Below are 18,861 nucleotides of genomic sequence, written 5' to 3' on the forward strand. Positions count from 1 at the left end.
AGGGGAGATGGCCCGGGAGATAAACAAAGAGGGGGATGAACGAGGGGGAAAGGAGGTCAACACAAGGTTCAACAAAGAACGAGAGGCAACCCTCGTTTCCTCTCTGCTTTCCTTCCAGGGCCGTGGAAAGGGAGTCGATGACGACTTGAGAGGGGGGAGAAGAGAAGTGGAGAGTCAACAACAACAAGGCGAGTCGGGGATTATTAACGCTAAACTCAGCTGGGTCCAGGGCAGATTGGCTCTGGCACGGCCACCACGCGAGGAGGAAATGCAATAAACCACCTTGAAATTCTCCTACCACCGAAACCACCGAACGAATGCAGATGATCTATATGGACTCTTGCTTCGATGTCTTTTTTCCCCCCTGGTTCAACGCTCGGCTTGTCCTGGTGGTCGACCAAAACTACTCGGTACCCTATGAAGTATACAACGATGGGGCCCCATGAAATCATGCGATGGTGATTTCCAACCTTCTCCAAACCTCCTTTCCTATGAACTCAATCCGGCGACCGACGTTTTGCGACATCCTATGTACGATCCCTGCGGATAATTGCAATCTGCATAGAAAAAGGCCTGCGAAACAGAGACACCCCCCCGGGCTGCTGCCAGGCGGGCTACGACCATCCCTTGCGGCTCACATTGCAGGGCGACTAACTCGTGTGCCAGCAGCCTCTCCAGTCGATCTCACCTGTCCAATCTCCTCGCCAACCCGGCCAGCATGTCCAGCATGTGTCGAGCATGCAGCTGCCCCATCCCAAAAGCCTATCAACTGGGTCTGGGAATCACACTTGCCAGACGGAGAAGTCCGCAGTGGATTACGAGTGGCTGAGCATCAAGGAAATTTGCGAAGCCATGCGATCCAGAATTCCCCACACATCTCGTCTCGGCTGGCTGGGATCGCGTCTTTTCGGCCCCCCTAACCTTTCCAGGATCGTTTTAGTCGCGCGATCGCAAGGGCCCAGTGCAGCCGATCCGTGTCCACTGGTTGGACGAATGGACGAACCCCGTTTTCTGTGCTTTCGGAACGCCCACGGCCAGCCAGTGCTGACAAGGGCCTTTGCTGTTGTTGGCTTTTGTTTTGGCTTTCGCCCATCGGGCCTGCGGACAACCTGTTCTGAAACACGACGTCGTCCAATCTGGAACTCTTGTCCTCAATCCACTAGCCAGCATTCAAACACTGCTGAGGTAGATTCACCCTCCAGTCACGGTCGGGAGTCTCTCCGCGGGTGCGCGATAGTTCGATAGTTCCCCTTCCCCGAACGTGTCTGGAATCATGGAACTGGGCTTCTTCTCCTTCGAGAAGGTCTTGAAATCCACATACCCCCTCTTTCCGGAGGCTGTCCCGTTTGTCCCACCCACGGCGACGGTTGAACGGTTGGCCAATTTTTTTTTCCCCTTGGTTTCTTCTTTTCCAAGCCGTTTCCAACCCACTCTGGCGGGCGGGGTCATTTCATCATACCAGGAAAAGCAATCTGAAATCTGGATGTTTCCAAGCGAAAGAGGTTTGTGGCCTCTCCGATCCCTATCGTCATACCCTCTCCACTCTGTAAACAAGAGGGAAAACCTGGCGTGGGTTGAGTACGACGAGCAGTCGGTTCCTGCTCCCGCTCTTGTGCCGCGCTGATCCAGTTCCGATGGGGAATGCCAATTTTGCCCCCGATCGAACGGTGGACCAACGGAAACAATGCCTGGAACGGCACAAAATTTGCAACAAAATCCGAATAATCTCTGAGAATTGTTTAATCGCTCGTCTATTTTCCCCTTGGAGAACCTGGACCGATCATCCCAGCCGAACGCCGAAGCCACGAACGCTTCATGATCGGCATGGCCAGCCTTCCCCCTTGCCAAGGCCAATCGAAGTGCCCCCAGAGATCGCTTCTTATTGGTAAGGGTCCCTTTCGGAAATTGGCCCAAGGTCTCTCCACTCGTTCTCTCGCGTGGTTGACAGCTTCGCCGGGCAAAAGAAAACACAGTAGGCATAGTTTTTGCAACCTAATCCCATCCTACGGTGATTTTTCCTTCGGATGAAGATCGGCTTCGTTGTCTAGCTCGTTGTCGAGAGACGAGCCTGTCAATACCCGTCGTGCCGGCCTCGTCTGTCCTTCATCTGCGGCCCAAACTGAAATATCCTCCGGCACCGCTGGACACATTGGAAAATTCTCTGACGGCAAGATTCGGGCTCCTGTTGGGTTGTGAACTATTTACCTTTGAGAAGCGCCGGACTTGAGCCGAGATGATTGCGACCAAGAAGATATCCCTGTCAAACTTGGTGGTGCATTATCAACCTATTTTATAGCTCCTGTGTATCAAGCAGGTACTGGCCAAGGCTTGAAGGTTTGTATTGCTACGCAAGTGCTTGATTGTATTTTACTTATCTCACCTTCCTATAAATTGGAAGCTCGGAAATGGCCAGCAGTTGGCTTCGTTGATATGGACTCCCAAACCTAAACTTTCCACGAAAATTTCGTCCCGGCAGCATTCGGATTACAGACCAGGCAGTGGCTGACCCCGAGAATTCATCTGTTCCAAGGACTATTGATCCGAGTGGTGACATTGATGCAGGAAAGGAAAGTTGCAATGGAGAACCGCAGAGAGTTCATTCAGCATCCACCCAGCTCGTATTTTCAGGCGTGACTGAAATGTCTCTCTAATGCCATGATACTTGCCTTTGGGCTTGTATTTGACTATACTAAAGTAAATCTATGGAAGCTGGACCTGACTGCCTGAGGACTATACCTTGACGACATTTCAGGACCAGCTCAACAAATTATGAAGAACCGTTTGAGCCTCTGGCATTAAGATATTTAATCCGAAGCCCTATCTCCTTCTCGTCACTAGTGTACATTACTCATATGGTTGGCGTTTCTTTGCTTGTGCAACCCTTGAGTGATCTGGCGCTTGACTGCTGCAGGTGAACAAAGCAAACCTCCCCTTACACTTTAAAATTTATCTGTTCATCATAGTCCGTTTTTGACAAAACTCTTGTGTCTCGTGCAAGAATTGTCTGTTTAGATTTCTTCAGACTTCTAGAAATAGCACCTACAAAGATAGAATAACTTGGTCATGTAGACCTCTTTTAATTTTTCTAACTTGTGGTTCAGCTCTTAACGGTGTTAGTCGGACATAGAGGGAGCTACCTAAGCGTGATGTATGGCTGCATTGAGATATCGGTATAGCTTGAATTTTCAGACCAGCCCAGAAGTTGCAAAAAATATCGAACCTCATTTCTCGCCCATTACTTAGCAATCAATTAGGAAAACGGTAGAAGAATTCATCCAAGCAATGTGGCTTAAGGAAAATGGGTTGACATATAATCACGTGACCTTATCGATAACGCCTCGAAAAACACCCCTCAGCGCTTCGGTGAACTACCCCAGACCAAGTTAGGATATCTTTGACGACAGAGAGCTGCTGTCAAGACTCCATAGCCAGAAAAGTGACCGGAGTGGACATTGAAAAGCTCCTGTGAATACAAAATGGAGGCGGAACTCCAGGCCAAAATTCCTGGTCTTGACCATGTCATCTCCGAATATTCGGTGGTACGTCCTGCATGAAAGTTGTGTTCTTGGGAATGTATGAGAACTGACACAACACAGGGCTACTTGACCCATGCTTCGAATCTTTATGTCGAAGATGTCAATGCCCCATCGCCCCTTACAGAAGCCGCCGAGACTGTAACCGAACTGCTCGTCTCTGCCTCGGGAGATTTCTCTTCTCAAAACCGCGATGCAATCAGCAACTTGGTGGAAAAGTTTATCACATCTTTAAGTGTTTCCAATGGAGTTGATGCGGAACGGAGGCAAATGCCTTTCGCGGCCAAAAAGCTCGATCAGGCTATCAATGTTGGCTCCCAACGGAACATGTCTTCAACCCTTGGACTGTCAGGCACGACCGTGGACTTGGAGTCGGCCAATGCCAGGAAGGTCGAGTCCCGTGTGGACAAGAAGAAATTGGAGAAGGCCGAACGGAAGATTCGAGCCAAGCAAGAAAAGAAGCAGATGAAGACTGTACAGTACGAGTCTTCTCGTTTGCTCAACCAGCCAGACGAGACTATGACCTACGAAGAGTTCTTCATGACTGTCAACCCTCTTCAATTGGGCTCAGACTCGCAATCAAAAAGCAAGGATGTCAAGCTGGACAATATCGACATTTCGGTTGGTGGTATGCGCATTCTGACCGATGCTGCTTTGACGCTCGCCTATGGTCGTCGGTATGGTCTTGTGGGTCAGAACGGTATCGGTAAATCGACTCTGTTGCGGGCTTTGAGTCGGAGAGAAGTCGCCATTCCAAATCACATTTCTATTCTCCACGTTGAACAAGAGGTTTGTCTGGATCTACTCTGTTTGATAATTTGTGGCCCATGGCTGACCATAATTATTAGATTACGGGTGATGATACCCCGGCGCTTCAAGCTGTCTTGGATGCCGATGTATGGCGGAAGCATCTATTGGCGGAACAAGATGTTGGTTTTTCTCCAAGGAAGTTACTCACCATTATATTTTGCTAAAAACCCTTTTCCTCTTAGAAAATCTCGAAACAATTGGCTGTCATCGAAGAGGAAAGATCGTCGCTGGCAGATACTTCCCAGGATGCGGCTAGACTGGATCACGAACGGGAAGGCCTGGATATAACTTTGAGTGATATCTATTCTAAGCTGTCTGAGATGGAATCCGACAAGGCAGAATCACGGGCCGCTAGTATTCTGGCTGGTCTTGGTTTCTCCCAGGAACGACAGCAGTATGCCACCAAGACATTTTCTGGTGGTTGGCGAATGCGTCTTGCTTTGGCTCGTGCTCTATTTTGCGAGCCGGATCTGTTACTTCTTGACGGTAGGCAAAGATCGATTCGTGTAATCAACAAACAAGGTACTGATTTTGCGCAGAACCGTCGAACATGTTGGATGTTCCGTCCATCACCTTCTTATCGAACTATCTTCAGGGATATCCTAGCACCGTTCTGGTTGTGTCTCACGATCGTGCTTTCTTGAACGAAGTTGCCACCGATATTGTTCACCAGCACTCTGAACGATTGGATTACTACAAGGGTGCTAACTTTGGTATCTTGAACCTCTCTGAGATATCCATAGACCTAGCTAATTTATTGTCTCAGAATCTTTCTATGCCACAAAAGAGGAACGAAGGAAGATGGCCAAGCGCGAATATGAGAAACAAATGGCTGAAAGAGCACATCTCCAAGGTTGGATAGACCTCGCTCATTACTGGCTATGACAGACACTGACGTTATTCAATTAGCTTTCATTGACAAATTCCGTTACAATGCAGCCAAGTCTTCGGAAGCCCAGTCGAGAATCAAGAAACTTGAGCGCATGCCCGTTCTTGAAGCACCAGAGAGCGAATATGTTGTACACTTCCAGTTCCCAGATGTGGAAAAACTTTCGCCTCCTATCGTTCAAATGACCGAAGTCTGCTTCGGTTACACCAAGGAAAGGCCACTTCTTAAGGATGTCGATCTCGATGTCCAGCTCGATTCACGTATTGGAATTGTCGGACCCAATGGTGCTGGTAAAACCACCATGTTGAAGCTTCTTACGAACCAGTTGCAACCCACAAAGGGTTTGATCTCCGCACACTCTCGGTTGCGTATCGGTTTCTTCGCCCAGCACCACGTGGATGCGCTGGACTTGACTACCAGCGCTGTTAGCTTCATGGCGAAGACGTACCCTGGCAAGACTGATGAGGAGTATCGAAGACATTTGGGCGCGTACGTTCCAGTTTCCCTCTCCCCTCTAAAGCTTTTTACCCGACTAAATGGATTTTTCTTTCAGTTTCGGTATTACCGGTACTACTGGCCTCCAGCGCATGGAACTTCTTTCAGGAGGTCAAAAGTCTCGTGTTGCATTCGCATGCTTGTCGCTGACCAACCCCCATATCCTGGTTCTTGACGAGCCTTCTAACCACTTGGATATTGAAGGTATGGATGCACTGTCTGATGCCCTCCAAAGGTTTGAGGGTGGTGTGGTCATGGTTTCACACGACGTGACTATGTTACAAAACGTGTGTACCAGTCTCTGGGTCTGCGACAAGGGCACTGTACACAAATTCGACGGCGATGTCAAGGCTTATAAGAAGATGATCAGCTCGCAGGCCGACGAAGCCGGGGTTGTAGCAAAACATTAGATTCAAAGCACAACACAATCGATCCAGATGTGTAATTGGCCATCCAAACTACCATTGTCTTCCATCATGATAAAATTGCACGTCAGTCAAATAGTGGATATAGATCATGTATTGACCACATCACCTTTTCAGTATTTTCGGGAAAGTATATGAACATGCATATGCATCAGCTTATGTTTGTCTCTCGTATGACGCTAGTGAGATGCGGTGGGGGCTGGAAACCGACCGTGTACATGACGGGTTCTTTTCATCTCCAATAACAGGATTCCTCCCATCCCTGAGTGACAATTTTCGCCGTTTTCAATCGAATCCAAGGGTCACGTACTATAAATGTCGGATTTTGATTCATTAGGGTCCACGGCTACCCTGGACTCCGAGCCTACACGCGGGTCTCTCCATATCTTCATCCCCCACATCTTCGGTGGCGCGGTGCTTGTTATCAACGCATGTCGAGTCATCTATGCTCGCTATCAAGCCCGACAAAGAGCAAATGACTGGACAACACCCCAGTGTCGCTTGCACTTCTTTTTGTTTGTTCTTCTTGCCGTATTGAGCCTCGGACACACATGGTACCATATGGTTTCATGGTTTGCGCAATCATATCGCCATGTCATGGAGACTCGGTTTCCAGTCGAACACCAAACTCTCTCACTGTTTTCAAAGATGAGATTGTGGCTGCTTAATGTTAGGCTTTTCAAGGAAGCCTACGTAGCTGTGACTAGATCCCCGGCCGGGTTTTGGTGGCTTGAACAGACATTCCTCTGGTCGATAGGATGGAGTGTTTTTGTGGGCGTCATGGGTTTGTATTCCACCTCAGGGGATTGTTTCTTTGTAGCTAATCACGTTTTCTACAGGTCGCAAATACAAGATTCCTTATCTATGGTCCTATATTTTGATTGACCAATTCGTGGCACCGTCGTTTGTGTTCAGCTTGTTCTTTGCGCTTATACTCGTATCCTCGAAGTTGCCATCTGGTCAAAGTAAGGGCAAAGCGGACCACGACCAGGATCAACCATTGTCCGCCAATTCACACCTGATTTATGAGATACTACCTGTTGCAGGGTCATTGCTCTGTACCGTGGTCGTTCCTTTTGTCGGAGGCACTAGATATCTTGTTCCACTTGTGCTCGTCCCGCATGTCTGTGTCTTTATTCCCGTGTTCGCGCGCCCTTCGCCGTCTCCTGTCGCTTTCAAGGCACCTGCCCAGATCGCGTATCACAGGGAGCAAGATATGAGTCGATACGTCGCTTTCTTCCAGGCCTGGTTTGCTATTTCTGTTCTTCTCCAGGCTCACTCGACCTATGTCGTCCTAGAAAGCTTAGGAGGTAGTGCGAACCCTGCCTTGTTCCCGGACTTTGTGCGAAATCTGATTACCACAATGTACGAACATCCCGCCGTGACCTGCTGCGCATGGGATGCCGTTCACTTGATTATATCTGTGAGCGCGTGGGCCTTGGTCAACCATGGCAGCCTGCAACGGATGCTGTGCCGCGAATAGGGGCTTCATGTGACGGACGTTCCTAACTCAACTCAGTGTTTTTAATATATTCTTTTCAATCTTGAGTTAAACCCATCAGTAGATTGGTGTCGGGGTGTACGAGGGCAAGACCGTAAGATTAAACTATTCTCTGCGTTAGGAATGCCAAGCTGAATAGGGAAAACTGATTATTTGACAACCAATTTTCTACTACAGGAGAGACTGAACTATACTTCATGTCCCTTCTTGCATGATCAGCAATTGCAAAGTAGAAGTCGAATCAATTTCTGACCTTCTACTGACACGGTCCCTAGGAAATGGATGGTTTGCGTCTGTTGAGTCCCGTGCGCTTATCGGACTTATCGCGCGGCCGCGAACCCCAGACTCTCCCCTTGCACTTGCACTCCCTCGATGCCGATAGAGAGGACACTAGCCGATGACAACCCGGACGAAGAAGAGCTCCAGAATATGATCTCGAGGGAGGAGCTCGATCACTCTGGCCCTCATGCCCCCTTGCTTGCCCCGACCGACCACTCACCCGGCTACGAGCACGAGACCGGTGACCTGGACCTTGTTCCCGAGCCGAAGTACTCCGGAGGATGGTTCATATGGAACCTCACCTTTTCTGCCGGCATCAGTGGTCTTCTTTTCGGATACGAGTATGTAAAAACTGTCTCCTGCATGGACCTGCGCTAAGCTAATGATATTGTTAACTTGTAGCACTGGTGTCATTTCCTCGACCCTTGTGACGATTGGCTCTGATCTTTCGAATCGACCATTGACAACCCTTGACGAGAGCCTTATTACGTCATGTACTAGCTTGTTTGCCTTGGTCGCAAGCCCTTTTGTCGGGATCCTGGCAGACAGATATGGTCGTCGACGAATGATCCTCGTGGCTGACGTTTTGTTTGCGTTGGGCGCCTTGGTTCAGGCCTTTTCTAATGAGGTATGGAGTATGATTGCAGGCCGCAGTATTGTCGGCCTAGCTGTAGGGAGCGCGAGCGCCGTTACACCTTTGTAAGTAGTCATATCTTGTGAAGACCCAAGCAAACCCCACCTTGGAATGTTCAAGACAAGTAATTTGGCGTCGATGTTGGAGCTGACCATCCATGGTTTTTACCTTTGCCACCAGATATATCTCAGAGGTAGCACCGTCCTATGTTCGGGGACGGCTGGTTACAACAATGTGTCTCTTGATTACTGGTGGCCAGGTCGTTGCCTATGTCATTGGATGGCTTTTTTCCGAAATGATAGGAGGCTGGCGCTGGATCGTGGGCCTCGGGACGGGTCCTGCATTTCTGCAATTTTTCGCCATAGTCATTCTACCAGAGACGCCTCGATGGCTGGTGCAGGCCGGGCTCGATGCCCAAGCAACCGCTGTACTTGAACGCATTTACCAAGACTGCCCAGGCTCAGATCATGTCATCCGACAGGTCTTGCGTGATATCAGAGGAGAGATTACCCAAGAGGCACTGGAATTGGGCCAACAAAAACCCCCAGAAACCAAAGTTCAGTGGCTACACGATGCGTCACAGCGTGTCCGAGATCTATTCTTTATTGGGGGTAACCGGAGGGCCTTGACGATCGCCATGGTCCTTCAAGGGCTTCAACAGCTATGTGGATTCAACAGCCTAATGTACTTCTCCGGGATTATCTTCAAGGCGCTCTCATTTTCTTCTCCAACGTTGACCTCCCTCACTGTGGCAGTGACTAATTTTCTTTTCACGTTATTTGCATTCGCATTGATTGATAGGATCGGGCGACGACGCATCTTACTTTACTCGATACCCGTCATGATACTCGCCCTGGGCTTCTGCGCCCTTTCATTCTCGTCGATGGATGTTTCCTGGGACCCTCAATCTCCATCACGGAACCAAGAGGGACTTGGAAGCAAAGGTACAGTTTATCCTTTGGTGATTTTACTCTGCTTGATCGTCTACACCGCAAGCTACGCCTTGGGGCTTGGCAATGTTCCCTGGCAGCAGTCTGAACTTTTCCCTCTAAATGTACGCTCTTTGGGATCCGGCCTGGCGACTGCCATGAACTGGGGGTCGAATTTTATTGTCGGCCTGACCTTCCTGCCGATGATGAAGTGGATGTCTCCGACTTGGACTTTTGTTGTCTATGCACTTGTTTGCGTGGTCGGTTGGGTAATTGTATGGTCGATTTATCCTGAAATGAGTGGACTCGGCCTTGAAGACGTCAAAGGGCTATTGGCCAACGGTTGGGGCGTAAAGCAAAGTCTACGGCGACGACGCAATAACCAGCAACAATAGAAATAAACCGAGTGATTTCCAATTCTAATGACAAACCGCTGTTATTCATTTTAAAAGTAGCTGTCCTGGTCTCGTCTTTGTCCTCATCCTCAGGTTCTATGCGAATATGAAAATAATCACCTCGTCAAATCCCTTTCGTGACATTTCTGTCTCTATCCAACTTTCATGGCGTCTTTGACTCATGCGAGATGTATATGACCTTGACCTCCGCCGTATATGCATCTCTCAGCATCTTTGCCATCTTACCAGTCTCCAATATACTCAGGCATTTGGTAATCAGTCATGGGGGGCAAACAAGGAGGCGCACTAATCGAAGAATCGACGAAAAGTTCCATGAGAAGCCTGCTTCTTGGACTTCCAAATGAAGTAAGATTCATCTTGAAGCATGATGACTGTCATAGTCGCCAACACTGATGGCCACAGGTTCTTCAGGTTATTGCAGTATTTCTCCCACAAGACCGCGACATAGCAAGTCTCTCCTTGGTCTGCAGGGAGGTCAGAGAGAGAGTCTTGGGCGCGGAATCTGCATTTTGGCGGGCTCGATTCAAAGCAGAGTATGACCTGCCCAAGGGCCGCTCAAATGAAGAACTCAGAAGAGAATACCAAATTCGAACAATTGTGCTCCGCCAAGCAATTGACTTCAAACAGGAAAAGAGCGATCATCAAACCTTGTGGATTGAAGTCATTCAAACAATGCTTATAGAAGCTCTGACCCTGCCTATCGAATCTAGTACCTCAAAAAATTGGGAAAAAATAAGAGAAACTTTGACGAGAGGAAGATTCTTATGCTATTTGAAAAGAGAACACCCAACTCAGGTATACTGTGCAGTGCAACTTGTGGGTCATCTAAAGTGTTACTAGGGCGGTCCGAGATAGCTAACTCTTTAAATTCCCAGTGCCTCACTTCACTTGCTCTCGACTCAGAGGTCACCAAAGAAAGTTGTGGTCGAAATGATTACGATTTAGGGGCGGTATATTCCTTCAAATTACCGATCAACGGTCCGCTGATCGACCATGAGCTTCTAGACTTCACTCCTTTCATACATATACATCATTTTTGGCAACATCACTTGATGGGTTCCTCTGAGAATACCTTCTATGAATCATTTTCCACTTTGCCCGATGAACAAAAACCAAAGTCACGGAAATCATATGCCAGCGTCGAGACACACCTTAGTACCTCGTGGCTCGGCTATTATTGTAAGTCGCTGGCGATCCTGATACTATATTGATATTTGATTTTAATATTGCTATAGCATGCTTACACCCCATGCCAGACATACTGGCTGGATATGATCGTCAAACTTGTGCCGACCTCCAGGGAACACACCTGAGTCAAATTGATATCATGGTAAGAATATTTCATCTTGCATTGCGCGCCGTGAAGTGGAGGTCAGTCACCACACATTGTTTTAACCCCTCGCAGACACTGGAGATTGAACACGAGCCAAGCGAGCGAGTTTGGCCTGATGAATGCAACAAAATCATCCCGCTACTCGGAGGCGATGGAATGCAGCGGACATACTTTCAAGGGGAGCAGTCAACTTTAGGAGGGGACCCGGCCAATAACCCTGTGTTCGGTTTCACAGAACTAATTGCCCGTCCTTATGGAGATATCCCCGGATGGACTCGTATTTGCTTTGCTATCTGCGAGGGCAGCAGCGAAAGCGACGAAACTGGAGACACCGATGACTTTGATTCTCACTGGGTCCACGGCTATGAGGGCTTGCTCTTACCCGGCGGCCGTATCATGATGGGACGCTGGCTCGATTTGAAGAACATGGATGCCAGCGGCCGAGGCCCGTTCATTTTCTGGGACCTGTGAATGATCTCCCTTCACAGAATCGGCAGTTTATACACACCGAGGCATGTTGCAAGGAATTCAAGGAATTCTAATTTGGGACATATATTCCGCCATCTAGTTGTTGTCCGCGGGTCCGGACGCATATATTTCTATAAAATTGCTTAGCTAGGATCTAGCAAATCTATCTGTACATGCGCAACCAAGAAAGATATATCAGATATGCCTCGGAATTTAGATAATGCCTTTTCTACTATCTTGGCGGACACTATTAAAGATGAGATTATCTATTCTGGGACTGAAGAAAATTGAAGAAAACCGCGGCAACAAGTTCAATGGATCTTGGAAATTGGAAAGAATCTCGACGCCCGTCCAGCGCGACAAGGAAATCTCGACATGAGTTATGCGTTAAACAAGGAAATTAATACGAGACTTCACACTACTCCTCAATGTCCTTCACTTTCTCCCACTGACCCTTGAGATTTTCCTTCCACAAACTAACCTTGTTGTCACCACCACTCACCGCGAGGATGTTACCGCTCAGACTCCAGCTGACGCGCCAAAGAACAGTATCAAACTCGAGTGTTTGGCTAGACCATTGACCGGGGTTGGATGCATCGGACGTCCAAATGCGAACGGTCTTGTCCTGCGAGGCCGAGGCAATATAAGATTTGGACAGAATGCTAGGCGACCAGGCTACATCCCGGACCCAGTCCGAGTGCCCCTCAAGGGTTTGAGTGAGGTTGTAGGTCTTGGACTCAGGGCTACAATTACAGAGGTCAGTATAGAGGCCGTGTATCGAACACAGATCCATGCAACGAGAAAGACATACCTGTAGTCCCAGATCTTGATGAGGTTGTCACTGCCGCCGGTTACAAAACGTCTCTGCTGGCTCGGTCCAGGGTTCGAACTAATCAAGCTTCCCGCAAACGCCGCAGGTGCCCAGCTGATCGAATTCACGCCCATCCCGTGGGCATGGAAGGTCTGGTGGGTCCAGTTGTTGTCGCGGAACTCAAGAACACTGACATGGCCATCGGAAGAAGCAGAGGCCAGAAGGCATCCGCTCTCATGAGGAGCCCAGGATACCATGTTGACCGAAGCCGTGTGGAGGGAGAAGTCGAACACCTTGGTCCAGGTGCTGCTGGCGACAGGAGAGGTGGCATTCTGGGGTTGTTCCCGCCAAATCAGGACCTTTCCATCGTATGATGAAGAGGCAAGAATTGTGCCAAACTTCGGGTGGGCCTAGGAGCGATGCAATTGTCACGATCAGTCTCCGCGACACACAATACTAAGTTTCGCTTTCTGCTTACCCACGCGACACACCACACGGCACCTTCATGGCTATTTGAGCGAAGAAAGCATTAGCAATGAGACCATGCTATATTCCATATTGACCACGACAAGCGTACCCCTTCAATGTTTCCACCAGGCGGTGTGAATCTCCTTCAATCTCAAAGATCTTAATGGTTTTATCGGACGAACAAGTCGCCAACCTGCGACCATAATAATCCAAGCCGGCATCGTGCTGTATTGATCCCCATTTATCAGTTCCAGGGACTTTTTTCTCCGACATGGACAGCTCGAGAACACCAATTGAACACCCCCCAGCTGAACCCCGTACGTACAATCATATCTTCGTGCCCTGAATTCGAAATCACCTGAGCGGCGGCCTAAAAATTCAGAGTCAGCATCGCCTAAAATAGCCCCAATAAGACAGACAAAGCATACCATTATGTCGAAACCCCGTGGGGAAATAGAAATCGCAAGAGAGAGAATCTTGTTTGAGGGGAGCTACGTGAGGGCCACAGGCGCTCCAAACAACCTGGCCGGTTGCTTATCTTATCGCAATGACTCAGCAAGATCACGTTACAAACACGTGCCTCGGTCTATCGGCAACCCCACGGTTCTCCGCGATCCTCTATTGCGACTCCTTTCCTATATGTTTCATATATTTCTTGCATTTCTTGCCTACAGTGTTCTGATAAGATACCCCTCACCTGTCTTGATATATTTTTCTTGGGGTTTTTGCACTTTGCATTTTGAGAATCATACCTACAAGATGAGTGACGCACTCTGCGGCCCGTCGAATGCGCTGCAGAACTTCCAGAAGCATACATCCGTTGACCGGACTCTGCAGCAAGACCGACTGACTTCTCGCCAACCGTCTGCGCAAGTAAATCAGCCAGTTTCATGTTGTCTTAGTGGAATCGTGCTGATATTATGATCACTAGGGGTTCCGATCACAAAGCCCGCGGGATGGAATACTCGACCCAGAATTTGCTGCATTTGAGGCCAATCTTGGTGGTCCCGTAGCATTACCCGACCTACAGCACCAGGCGCATTTTGGTGCTCCGGCACAGGCTCCTGTCGCAGCCCATGAAAGCTCGGGCTGGGCGTCCGACTTCCAAAATCTACACATTTCTGGACCGGCAACCGCTTCATTACAGGGGCCGTCTATTGGACCGGCTCAAGCAGGATGGCATAATGAGTTTTTGAGCCAACAGCAACACATGCAAGCATCTCATGTGCAGGCACCTCAAGTTGCAAATCGTGCGTTTCAACCGGCCTTTGCGCCGAGCTTCCCGATGTATAATACCACGGCAATGAGCACACACCAGCTGCCACAGCAAATACCTTCAGAGCATGTTGCACCAACAGAGCAGTTTGACGAGTCTGCTTTTGAAGCAGCTTTTGAGCAAGCTCGTGCCGATATGGAGCTTCAAGGGGCTGAGGCTACTGTTGATGTTCAACCACAAACTCATGATGAACCGAGCCAATCAGACCTGGTGGAGCCAGTCCATGAAACTATTCGGATTGGTTCAGATACTATTCCCCAGACAGATAAACAGGACCCGCTAGTGCAGAATCGTGATGCAGACGCACTTGCACAGACCGCCGGGCAGCTCCTCGATAGCGTGCGCCATGACCAAAGTCAAAAATTCCAACAAAGCAATTTCCTTGCGCTGATGCGCCGAATTCGTGATCGTGAGGTAGAGGTGGAAGGAGACGAATTCCGCGAAGTCAGTAGCAACCCGTAAACGGTTTGGCTGTCAAGCGCGACAGAAACACCGGTATCATTATGTTAATCTATATTGGCTCTTGTTCATGCTGATAATTTTTGTGCAGACAGCACAATCTCTCCATCCCGGTGGGCGTTATTACCCAGGTCAGCCCCGGGGCCCGATCATTCCACCGGACAGTACTAGTAAGGATCCCGCAATGTCCACCCTAGCAGCAGGGTCTAGTGCCGTGGAGGAAGCATCAACATAGAACCTGACCACATTGGCCAGAAAATACACCTGTGATAATCACTCAGCCTCTATTCGGAGCCGAGGAGGAATCGCCCCGCCTGGGGACCAATCCAAACCCTCCGATTGCGCCCGGAGACAATAACGCTCTTCATGAAGGTTGGATCTACAGTCATGGGTTGGTGGACCGGCGGTGTCCGACCTTTTGTTTTCGAGGAGAACACGAGATCTGCTCATGGTGAGCTCTATTATGAGAGGCTGTGAACGAGGGCCTGATGTGATAATATGCCCTCTCTAAGACTCGACAAACCGGAATCCCCTCAATCTTCTCCGGGTCGAATTGATTGACTACTCGGTCTGTGTGATGGCTGGTAATCAAGAGCACGCAGGCTGTTTGTATGTGTGCCTGGCGGCTTGTTCAAAATTAGGGTCCAAATTAGGGTACAAGAATTAGCCCAAACATCGCGTTATAAATTAATATTGTGCCTGGGACATACTTTATCCTTGGCAAATATAGTTGCATAGCTGCTTCTTGGAAATAATTTCTTACATATATTTTTTCAGCAATTCTATGCCCAACTCTATCGAAACCATTAGTATATCTTTTTTGATTGGATTTTTTTTACCTACAGCTTTTGTGCATTTTGTCTCTTTAGATGCCGGGGTGGCTTTGATGATGTACATAACTTCGTATGAGCCAACGCAGACCAAACAGGATTCGTTGGTGCAGTATGTCAGAATCAATCTACTGACTGTTTCTAACTATTTACTTCGAGATGTATATACTTTCCATGATAATATACGCAAGCTAAGTAATCCAAGACGGATCAGAACAAATGGCTTGAAACCAAATCAACCCATAGTCATATTCATACATTAACTAAGAGAAAGAAAGAAAGATCACCCTCTCCACGCCCATCCTGTATCCATTCAAGAACACGAAAAAGAAAATAAAATAAAATCCGGACCCCGTTCCAAACAGGTACATCTAAAACACTCGGTCACATTGGCCCAAATGACAAAACAGTCAAGATAAAACCTTCCACTAGCATGGAATATAGAAGCTTAGGGATGCAACCAAATCTTGGTTGAATATCCTCATTCGCCCTACGGCAGATCGGTTCATCTTCCTTCGCATGAATTTCCAGGAGAATTGTTCATAGGAATAGTGAGAGAGCTATCGAGAAAAAAATGAGATTTGTTGAGAAAAGAAATTGGGATCGGGAACCGTCAGAAAATTGCAAGCAGATATGGTCGATACCGGGTTTCCGATAAGGCTTGATAATGAGGTATATTGCTGGCATGGGCAGTGTAATGACGAGGCGAGGGGGCGATGGATGAGATTTCCATGAAAATAGCGGCTTTTTTGTAATAAAGAACCCGTTTTATAACACATGGAACAATGAACCCAAGGCCAACAGGTAGAGGATATTGAAAGGTTATGGTCAACAGAGGCATCTGCATCATAGTTTATGTAAAGCGGCCGACAGGGACATCATGGCGGTGAAGGTCTTTAGACCATTCCGGAGCAGTCTTGTCTCGTTCGTAGAGGAAGCCACAATTGTGGCAAAGTGTCTATATAAGAGAGAGTTAGATCGAGTCTGGCACTTTTGGTTTGAAAAAATCTTCTTACCCTTGGGCCGTCCGGTCCATCTCGTACTGCCCATACTGCGGTGCCCCAAACCATACAGTTGCTGCATCGCCAGCTTTGGCGTTCCCTGTAAACAAAAAATCGTTAGGGTGAAGGCCATACATGTAGGGCTTTTATGGGAATATCACTTACCAATCGGTGAGAGTGCCACCGCCACCACCATAGCCAGCACCGGAACCTGTTTCAGGGGTTCCCCGGCCTCCAGGGGTGCCTCTACCTAACGGGCTGAGACTGCGGAACCGGCGCTTTCGCTTGTTCCGCTCGCCGCGGCCCAGGGGTGTCTCGCTATCGACATCGAAATATCCACCACTGCTCTGCCGAGAAGCCTCAGGGGTGATTCCCGCAGTCGAAGAGAACCGAGCAGTTTCTCGTCGTAAACGTCTAATTTGCCGCTCACGATCACCCTCTCGCCTTTCGATCTCCTCCTTGGATAATGTTTCAACCTTGGGCTCCCACTCATCGCCCAAAGTCTCCGGGTCATATCGCCAACCAGCTTCGACACCATTTGCTGCCTGGTTGTCGATCTCATTCCCGTAGCCATTGATTCCATATACAAGGCCGCCGCTTTCGCAAACTTCCTTCTTGAGTTTGAGGACAGCCTCATAGATGCCATGTGAGATAGCACTGACCCACTCTCCACCAAGATGGAGGTCAGCACATGTAATCTTGGCAAATTCCTCCGCCATTCCAGGAGGGTGAAGCAAAGACCATTCAAACCTATCGGTGTACAGCTTATTTTGTAGATTGATGTTGAGGTTGATGAGGCAGCGGTAGGCATCATCTGGATTCAGAAGACTGTCGTTGACCAGCGCCTCCTTCGTCACTGTTACCAAGGCTCCATTGCCCCGACTATCGGGTGTATCTATGTTGGTCGCGGCCGGAGTCATCGATGTGTCGCGTGACGCTTCAGTTTGAGGAGGTAAGCTCGGCACAGGAATTGGCTGACTACTCTGGAATAGAGGATGCAATGCCACGCCCGCATATTCTTCCAGTTGTTGACGGATCTGATTGCTGATGGTCATTGTAGTGGCCTGTGGGTTCGGGAGGTCGAGATCGCGAACGAATCCGATTGCGAATTCTTCCGGAGTAGCAAGGGCCTCATGAAGATTCCAGAGGAAGGTATCCTTGATTCGGAACGGAGGTAACGGTTCTGGCCTCCGATATGCAGGGAGCGTTGGGTTGACACTAGGATCCATGACGCCGCGGGGGAAAGGGAAGGGTTCCAAAGGTTGGTGAGCCGAAACTTCAACATCGATTCGAATAGGCACGAGGGTCAATGGTAGCTGTGCTTGGATCTGTAGCTGGTCCGCGCATCTGTATGATGTCTGTTGTCAGCCGCATTCTGTTGAAAATGAAGAAAGAGACCATGCCATCGGGACGGGCCTCAGGGAGGACGGGTGAAAGACAATAATATAGAAAATTTACATACGCTGGCCGCAACATCCTCTTGATCATCCATTCGCGAAACACTCCCTGCACCTCGACTGGCGCATGTGCTTCCTTCCCTAATTTCTCGGACAAAGACATCGTGCCCCCAGTTGACTCCTCACGGCGCAGACTCCTGAGCCCGGTTGGCCGACGGGGACCATCACTATCATCAAAATCATCGTCGTCATATCCATCTTCAGCATAATTGATTGCCGTGGTGCCGCGCTTCGTCGTCCGCGGAGTAGGACCCGTCTGCACCGGGTACACGGGGGTCAGCAACGCGTTTCCATATTGGCGCACTCGCGGCGGGTATGATGTGATATAGCCTCTAAGAGGGGACATGTTGGCGATTGCTCTCGACTAATACATGCCCCTTCGTGGGGGATTGGGATCGCTCAAGCTTCTGTTGATCGACGTGCTCCCGAAGGGTTGACCGCGCTGAAAGAACAGGATTGAGAGAGGTAGAATGACGCGAAATCGTAAAGTCGACAATAGGCGACCCAGAACACCAATAACCCTTGAGAAATCGCGCGGAATCACTGGGGATTCACGGATGATAAGGTCGAATTCAGTGGACTTGGGATTCTTTTGCGCCGTCGCGTTTTCCCCAATCGAGCGAGAGGCCGGGTCCATTCCATGATCACGTGATAAAGGATGCCTCAGGCTAAAATAGAACAGTGTCCACGTACAACTCGCTAATCATTACTGATGGAATAAAGATATGAGGGAATGGTGCAAAAGATAAAGTTTTGTTTCCTCGGACCATATGTTCACTGTTGGCAGCCAGTCTTGGCTGTGCTTGGGGATGTTCAACTTATAATATACCAAAAAAGAACCAAAACA

The 18,861-nt window shown here is 48.9% G+C and overlaps 7 protein-coding genes across 7 annotated transcripts; 5 read left to right on the forward strand and 2 right to left on the reverse strand.

The window, feature by feature from the left end:
• Positions 1 to 3,476: 3,476 nt before the first annotated feature.
• On the forward strand, positions 3,477 to 6,137 carry N7462_006382 (putative AAA family ATPase GCN20; the record flags this gene model as incomplete). Its single annotated transcript, XM_057078100.1, has 8 exons — positions 3,477 to 3,539; positions 3,597 to 4,322; positions 4,382 to 4,462; positions 4,526 to 4,829; positions 4,883 to 5,056; positions 5,110 to 5,196; positions 5,253 to 5,721; positions 5,786 to 6,137. The coding sequence occupies 8 exons, from the start codon at positions 3,477 to 3,479 to the stop codon at positions 6,135 to 6,137; spliced, it is 2,256 nt and encodes a 751-aa protein (XP_056933680.1).
• Positions 6,138 to 6,467: 330 nt separating this feature from the next.
• On the forward strand, positions 6,468 to 7,635 carry N7462_006383 (uncharacterized protein; the record flags this gene model as incomplete). The annotated part of the gene is made up of 2 exons (XM_057078101.1): positions 6,468 to 6,936; positions 6,992 to 7,635. 2 exons carry the CDS (start codon positions 6,468 to 6,470, stop codon positions 7,633 to 7,635), a joined length of 1,113 nt encoding a protein of 370 aa, XP_056933681.1.
• Positions 7,636 to 8,025: 390 nt separating this feature from the next.
• Positions 8,026 to 9,890, forward strand: N7462_006384 (putative MFS myo-inositol transporter; the record flags this gene model as incomplete). The annotated part of the gene is made up of 3 exons (XM_057078102.1): positions 8,026 to 8,273; positions 8,335 to 8,631; positions 8,747 to 9,890. 3 exons carry the CDS (start codon positions 8,026 to 8,028, stop codon positions 9,888 to 9,890), a joined length of 1,689 nt encoding a protein of 562 aa, XP_056933682.1.
• Positions 9,891 to 10,313: 423 nt separating this feature from the next.
• On the forward strand, positions 10,314 to 11,715 carry N7462_006385 (uncharacterized protein; the record flags this gene model as incomplete). The annotated part of the gene is given in 5 exon segments (XM_057078103.1): positions 10,314 to 10,727; positions 10,787 to 11,050; positions 11,147 to 11,197; positions 11,212 to 11,241; positions 11,317 to 11,715. Coding segments are annotated over 5 exon segments (1,158 nt in total), but the record flags the coding sequence as incomplete, so codon positions are not given.
• A 415-nt stretch (positions 11,716 to 12,130) lies between these two features.
• sec13 (GTPase-activating protein SEC13) lies at positions 12,131 to 13,422 on the reverse strand (the record flags this gene model as incomplete). The annotated part of the gene is made up of 6 exons (XM_057078104.1): positions 12,131 to 12,455; positions 12,524 to 12,933; positions 13,002 to 13,032; positions 13,101 to 13,216; positions 13,317 to 13,361; positions 13,420 to 13,422. The coding sequence occupies 6 exons, from the start codon at positions 13,420 to 13,422 to the stop codon at positions 12,131 to 12,133; spliced, it is 930 nt and encodes a 309-aa protein (XP_056933684.1).
• A 328-nt stretch (positions 13,423 to 13,750) lies between these two features.
• pex20 lies at positions 13,751 to 14,961 on the forward strand (the record flags this gene model as incomplete). The annotated part of the gene is made up of 3 exons (XM_057078105.1): positions 13,751 to 13,864; positions 13,923 to 14,711; positions 14,818 to 14,961. The coding sequence occupies 3 exons, from the start codon at positions 13,751 to 13,753 to the stop codon at positions 14,959 to 14,961; spliced, it is 1,047 nt and encodes a 348-aa protein (XP_056933685.1).
• A 1,448-nt stretch (positions 14,962 to 16,409) lies between these two features.
• N7462_006388 (putative RSC complex subunit Sfh1) lies at positions 16,410 to 18,360 on the reverse strand (the record flags this gene model as incomplete). The annotated part of the gene is made up of 4 exons (XM_057078106.1): positions 16,410 to 16,514; positions 16,573 to 16,657; positions 16,723 to 17,904; positions 18,020 to 18,360. The coding sequence occupies 4 exons, from the start codon at positions 18,358 to 18,360 to the stop codon at positions 16,410 to 16,412; spliced, it is 1,713 nt and encodes a 570-aa protein (XP_056933686.1).
• Between the last annotated feature and the right edge of the window lie 501 nt (positions 18,361 to 18,861).

The sequence above is a fragment of the Penicillium macrosclerotiorum genome (assembly GCF_028827735.1).
Source record: "Penicillium macrosclerotiorum strain IBT 26536 chromosome Unknown utg000006l_segment0_segment0, whole genome shotgun sequence".
NCBI lineage: Eukaryota > Fungi > Ascomycota > Eurotiomycetes > Eurotiales > Aspergillaceae > Penicillium > Penicillium macrosclerotiorum.